At 46.9% G+C, this 6,561-nt stretch overlaps 1 protein-coding gene across 1 annotated transcript; it reads right to left on the reverse strand.

Annotated features, from left to right (window-relative positions):
- Positions 1–2,351: 2,351 nt before the first annotated feature.
- On the reverse strand, positions 2,352–4,854 carry rwdd (RWD domain containing 4). Its single transcript, XM_070929973.1, has 8 exons — positions 4,703–4,854; positions 4,072–4,152; positions 3,851–3,960; positions 3,563–3,713; positions 3,368–3,476; positions 3,187–3,236; positions 3,044–3,046; positions 2,352–2,949 (listed from the first exon to the last, which is right to left on the reverse strand). Exons 1-8 carry the CDS (start codon positions 4,724–4,726, stop codon positions 2,917–2,919), a joined length of 561 nt encoding a protein of 186 aa, XP_070786074.1. The 5' UTR covers positions 4,727–4,854; the 3' UTR covers positions 2,352–2,916.
- Between the last annotated feature and the right edge of the window lie 1,707 nt (positions 4,855–6,561).

Below are 6,561 nucleotides of genomic sequence, written 5' to 3' on the forward strand. Positions count from 1 at the left end.
AAATCGAAGCACTTTCCTACCAAGGGGTCACGCTCCAAAAACACTGGATCTCACATTTCTATTATTATAAATCATAATAATAATACAGTCAAAAATAAGAGAAAACTAGTGTTTCTCCATCCATAAATAAATGTATATATCAATACATTTATAATAATGAAGAAATACTATCTTCACCATTGGGAAACACTTGAGGACCACATCTATAGTGCGTTATGGGGGCACTCATGAACCTCCCACCTCCCAGCTGAGCTAGCCTCCTCCGCGCGACAGCGAAGCTAGTGCTAGCTGTCATGCTAGCAGGCGAGTTCCAGTTGTCTAAAGCTTGTTTTTTGTTTATTTGCGGGGGGAAAAAACTAACAGAACGGAACTAGTCAGGCTTGTATACTTGTTCTATTTGTCCGGCGGCATGGTAGCCGGTCTACACCACTATTTTCTATTCTATTCTATTCTATACACAAAGATAGCGTCGGCTGATGCACGTACGGCGGCCCCTTCCTCCGGGCCGACTCGAGCGTTCTCGGCCCGCGAGCTCGCTCTCTCGGCGGGAAACGGCTCGCGCAAGATTCTACCGCGCACCGCGGTGGCGAAGTGCAGCCGTACAGTCACCCGCGAGAGAATATAGTGCGCAGTACTTTTGGAGTAAAAACGCGTTTGTTTTCGGCGCGCCTAGCTCGCACACCCAATTTATGTTTTTAGCCCTAGAAAAGAGATAGCCTACTTAAACAACATTTTAGTTGCCTGTCTAACCACACAGTCTCATTTCCTGTTTGGTTTAGAAGGGATTTTATTTTGAATATGTACAGGAAGTTCCTGCAGTAACGGCAAAATTAAAGCACTTTGAGTGAAAAGTTTGACGTATTAGACCCCCCCCCCCCCCCCCCCCCCGCCGAAGAGGCACAAAGTCAGTACCTGTTATACTACTGTAATATTCAGAGGTTGTTTGTGTCTGGAATGAATCTTGAACTGCAGTAAGTCTTCCTAACCGTTTGTTTATTTAAGTTAGTGTTAGCTTCGTGTGAGCATCAGAAATCATCAGTCAAGTGTCAGACCACCTGGCATAGTGACGTCGGGCCATTGTGTATAGCCGGGAGGGTTACAGCCTCCCTGTCCTCCTGCAAGACATACAGTGTACAACATCGCTTTATTACCTTAGAGGCTGAAATTCGGCTATTAGCAAATACAACATAGAGACATATCTGACCAAACATTTGTTTATAATATCCTAACAACATCATAACTATCTATATGAGCACGTTATGGTGAAATCTAATCTTTTTTTTTTAGCAATATGGTCACTAAAAACCTTTGAACACACAACGACTGAGTGGATGTAACATCAGATATTACAGTTGCAATGCAGTGGATGAACTCAACAGGCTTTAGGTCCTACATACTGTAGGAAATACTGTAGTAATTAGACTCGTAATAATAGTCAGTAATACTTATTATTTCTGACAATTCAAACTGTCTCAAAAACGCTTACTTTCTTGTTCTTTAGTGGGGGAAGCCCGTCTCTGTGGCGGCTCCACATTCTGTCCCCTCCGACCCGGTGTGGGACGCGTCCACCTGCGTGAAGTGGGAAAGAGTGGCAGACCCGACTTCCGGTCGCAGATTTCAAAATAGAATGCTTGAAGGGCGACATAGACTTCCAAAAATGAGGACTCTCTGTGTGTGTGTGTGTGTGTGTGTGTGTGTGTGTGTGTGTGTGTGTGTGTGTGTGTGTGTGTGCGTCCGTCTGGATGTGCAGAAGAAGACAGAACATTAAACCAACGTTAGATCGTGACCCAGTAAAATGTAAATAATCTATGAAGCTACACGCTGCTGTGCACCGTGCGTAAATGCGCGCGGCGTCTCTCGGTTGGGGGACGCGCTCGTCATTTCTTCCGCGGTGGGATCGCAGTATTTAATACACTATTTAATAACACGAATAACGTTTTTCTTGACCTGTTCAGATATAATATCAGACCCCCCCCCCCCCCCCCCCCAATAACCGGAGACATTACAGGGGACTGGACCTCAGTCAATGACAGCCCACGCCAAAGACTGCGCTGCACTTCCTTCTTGCCAATTCTGAGATTTCGTTTTATTTTGAAGGCAAAGTCCCTCCACTTCCTCTGTGGACTCCGGTACAACGCTGCACCTTCACTGCAGCTGTTGCACAGCAGTCTCCCCTGCTGAGCATTCAAATGCAAGAAGTGGCACATCCAATCACGTGCTTTTAAAGGGCAGCTCTTTGCCAGTGCACTCATGTGTTTGTTGTTTGTTTGTGTCCGCAGCTCTGCAAACATTAGTAGACAAGCAGTAGACCAAATGTGGTTTTATTTACATATATAAAACAAAATCCACATTTCTCAACTCCTGGGGGGAAAAGAACCATTCGTCAAAATAATAGACTGGTGAGAGGAGTTACATTGTGTGTGTTATTAAAAATGCCTCTGCTTTCACAAAGTCGTGCCGCTCAAATTCCACCACAAATCCGACATTTATGGCGGCCGGTGCCTGGTGTCGCAGCCTGAAAACACTGGCAGTGACAGCAAGTAGCGCACGCGCACTCCGCCCTGCTTGGAGGATGACTGGAGCAGCTTCACTCGGCTGCAGTCCACAAAAAAAAACAACAACACATAAACACAGCAAAAGGTAAATTCCCAGCTTCAAAGTCTCGAATGTTTTGCTGGACGTGTGTGTGTGTGTGTGAGAGAGAGAGAGAGAGTCCTGAAGTCCATCCGCTGTCGAGCCCGCTTTTGGCTCTCGGGGCGGAAAGTAGCCACGTCGAGCGTTTAAATGTTGGAGCTGAAAGGACGCGTGAAGGCATCTGGACAGGAGTAGCAGCATCAAACAGGCTGCAGCGAGGTTCAGACTGCGCTGCACTTCCCTCGTGTAAAGCAGCACCAGATCGCTGGGCCCTCGGGGGCCCTACTCGTCATCCTTTCCTCCCGTTTTACTCAGCTGCGGGGGAAGGAACAGGGGAAAACAATGAGACGAAGGAAGAATTTTGAGCGAAAGAATTCATTCGGGTGGGGTTTTTTGTTGTTGTACTTACATGCTGGGGGATCGGAAGGTGGTGGTGGTGGGGAGGCGGGAGAGAGAGAAAAGAACACAGAGAGAGGTTAATGAGAAATGTCACTGCGGGCTTAAAGCTGGTTAAGAGCACCACCTTGTGGAGGGAAGGTAAAGTGCACCTACTTTGATCACGTCGACCCAGTTCCAACCTCTTGGCAGCTCCCCTTTGTTATCTGAAAGCGCCGTCCAAGATGATCGTGATTGGTTTAAAGAAATACAAACAAGCCAGAGCACCCCCCCCCCCCGACCCACCCCCCCATCCCAGAATGATGATGACTATCTCGGACAGACGCAGCTGACGTACCTGTTCTGCTGATGATCCTCCTCTTCTGAGCCTTCGTCAGCTGCTCCTTCCTCTCCTTCTTCTTGGCGATCGCGGTGGTACTCACCACCTCGCTGCTGGGCGTCAACGTCTGCAACAACAGTTCGAGTGAATTTTGTTTGTAGAAAACACAGAAATACTGAAAATGGACTAGAAACAAAAAGGAGATATACTGACCACAGTGGTGACTACAGGCTTGTGGTTCTCCATGAGGGCCTCCTGGTTCTCCTTGGCCCACTCAAACAGGGTGTACATCATTGCAGTGCCCAGGTTAGCCTCCACCTGCTCCTCCAGCTTCGACAGAATGTGCTGCTTCGTCTCCGTGGAGCTGTCATTAAAAGTCAACATGGGAGGAAAGACACAGCATCGCCGCCGTGTGTTACAGCCTTGTACGGAACAATGAACGACAGAAGATCTACTCGCATAAAAGCTCCGCACAGAGTGGCCACTGCGCGTTCAACTTACATTCTATTGTTGAAAAAGGCATCGAGGGAGATTTGCGGGGCCGTCTCAGGGTACGGCTCTGGCCATGTGACGTCCAGGATGAAGGCTTTGGTGTCCTCGAGGTCTCCTATCTGTTGCATAGCACGGAAACAGAGTGGGAGGCAACGTGAAGTGAGCGTGAGAAGGCATCTCGAGGGGATTTACATCCAGCACGGTTGGACAAGGCAGGGGACAGTGCTCACCCTAAACTGAAAGGAAGCCGGACTGATTTCCTTGAAGCACTCGTCCCCCTCGTAGATGGAGCGAAGAGCCTCCAGCTCCATCTGTGATTGGAGAAGCGAGGGAGCGACAGAGGTGGGGGGGGTTAGTCAGGTGTAAGGATCCACAGCAGCTTCTGTGCGCCAAACACCATTCAGAAACACGGCAAATTAAACTTTGCAGGAATATGCGGTACAGAGCCATGGCTTCGGTACAGGAAAGACACTTAATGGGTGACATTAAGATGTAACGTCACACCGGCTGGATTAGAGGACGTTTTGTATTCAGAGAAGACCTTTACTTATGGGTTATGGGGCAGGCATAGCTCCCTACACTGCGCACACCTAACTTGGCAGACTTTTGAATGGAGTTTGGCGTTGCATTCTCCCCGTCATGAACGACGCGTATCGGGGCTCAAGAGCAGCGAGAAAGACACCCGACACTCCGGTCCGACAGCTGTTTCGTCCAGACGGAGCCCCCGCACCTTGGGCAGAAGCTGACGCGCTCACACGCCTCGCCGCCCGACGGGCAACCGGCATCCACGATAGCGTCAAGTAGCTAGCACTTAGCCGCTAACAGCAGCTAGCTTACCCCTGCATCACCACTCTTTCTTACCTCTTGATCCTCGTTAGCTGTCATGGTCCCCCTTCAGTTTCGGTATGATGTGCCCCCTGTGAAGAGTTTCAAACGTAAAAATATATATATATATATATATATATGAATGAGTCAACAACCCATTTCTATCATTAAAAACTTTACTATGGTAATAATTTCACAACTTCCCCAGCAGGCGCAGCCAGTGCCACCATGGTAATGCACGCATGCGCAGTTAAGCGTGACCTTTGAACCACATGATTAATGGATACAGCTTTTGTATAATATTCTAATAAATAGAGTACTTTTCCCCAGTTGCCTATTCGACTGTTTATAACTATTTATAATAATAATAATAATAATAATAATAATAATGATAATAATATCTTTGTTTATATGTCAAAACAAAGAGTGCTTCACATGGCAAGCAGAAAGCACATGAAGCATAACACAGAAAAACACGGCAAATGAAAGAATCAAAGCGCTGAAAAAAACGAACACAAGCTAGAATCAGCCGATATCAGGGGAGTGCGGTGCGATGCCTGCTTCCTGTCCTCTGCCTGCCTTTTTTGACCAAGTGAGCTGGGCTTTTCCAGACCTCAGATAACACAGGTCGTGACTTTCGATTTTAGCACGAGTATCTGTTTTTTTTTTTTTGGTAAGAAAAAACATTTCATCTTTTCTCTTCGGGCAGAGATGGGCCTCCATACAGTGCCATCTAACCAGTACTGTGGTTTGACATACAATACGCTTTCTCAAACGCTTTTTTTCCCCTTTATTTTTCTCTTGAAGCGATTGAAAGCCAATTTAATTTTCTTAGAAAATTATTTAAGAGATAGAAATGATGTTTGCTTTCTGTCCTTTGAAAAACAACTGTAAGGGGAGTGAATACAGAGCCGTGTGAGCATAGATACATATGGACTGCTTTATAATTCAAACTTCACCCTAACCTTCAACCAAGCCTTCACCCTCAAACTGAATGACTTACGTTGTGGGGACTCGCGTTTTGACCCCAAAAGACAGGCAAGTCCCCACAACGTGACTGCGTAAACAGATTTACGCCCCCCACAACATGAGTAATACACACACACACATAGGGATGCATTGAAGGTAGGTTTATGTTTCGATGTCTGCATGTGCAGGCTGGAGAGGTGAATGGGCACTCTCCTTTGCCTCACCCAGGAAAGTACCATTCAGGGACACAAGGGGGCGCAGAGAGCTTAGTTTTCAGAGGGCACACACAGTTTGGAGGACTGGCTGTTTCTTATCTAGATCATTTGTGGGGAAACGTGCATGGAGTATTCCACAATCTCCATTTCCGTCCATCTGTAATTTAAATATGTCATAAGCAGTGTGGAAACGCCACCACAGCCAGACGTTTGTAGACTGGATGATGACTGGAAGGGTTCGGAGGTCACAGCCTATTGTTTTCCAATATTAAACATCACACTGGTACTATACGTGTACATGGCGGTACACCAATAATGTTTAAATATATATGCATGCAGATTACATTTGTGATTCTGCAGTAGATCAATACAGAGAAAGGTCGATTTTTCCCAAATTCTGTGGCTGTGACACAGCAAACCGTCTTGTCTCATGACCCAAAGACAGGAAATATACTGGATTACTACAGTGACAGGTACCTTACTTTGACTTTTTAAGTTTGAACCTCATTTCTAATACTTGCACTTCAAATTCTAGCATCAAAGTCGCGCGAGCTGAAAGCAACACTGACGCATCGGACGCGGCGCAGCGTTAGCATTCATTTGGGGCGTTCCTCCATTTCCACCAGCTAGTGACGCTGACTTTGCCTGCTGCTTGGCGCCGGGCAGGTAGTTGTCACAGTGGGTTTATCAGAGCCCCGCTTTACTCCCCAA

The sequence above is a fragment of the Enoplosus armatus genome, chromosome 23, assembly GCF_043641665.1.
Source record: "Enoplosus armatus isolate fEnoArm2 chromosome 23, fEnoArm2.hap1, whole genome shotgun sequence".
NCBI lineage: Eukaryota > Metazoa > Chordata > Actinopteri > Centrarchiformes > Enoplosidae > Enoplosus > Enoplosus armatus.

Excerpts from the sequence above, each read along its gene's own strand:
- rwdd (XM_070929973.1), bottom strand. The coding sequence starts at position 4,726 with ATGACAGCTAACGAGGATCAAGAG. Across the intron at positions 3,714-3,850 it reads GCCTTTTTCAACAATAGAAT|CTCCACGGAGACGAAGCAGC; the intron begins GTAAGTTGAACG and ends TTTTAATGACAG. Across the intron at positions 3,477-3,562 it reads AGCCTGTAGTCACCACTGTG|ACGTTGACGCCCAGCAGCGA; the intron begins GTCAGTATATCT and ends CTGTTGTTGCAG.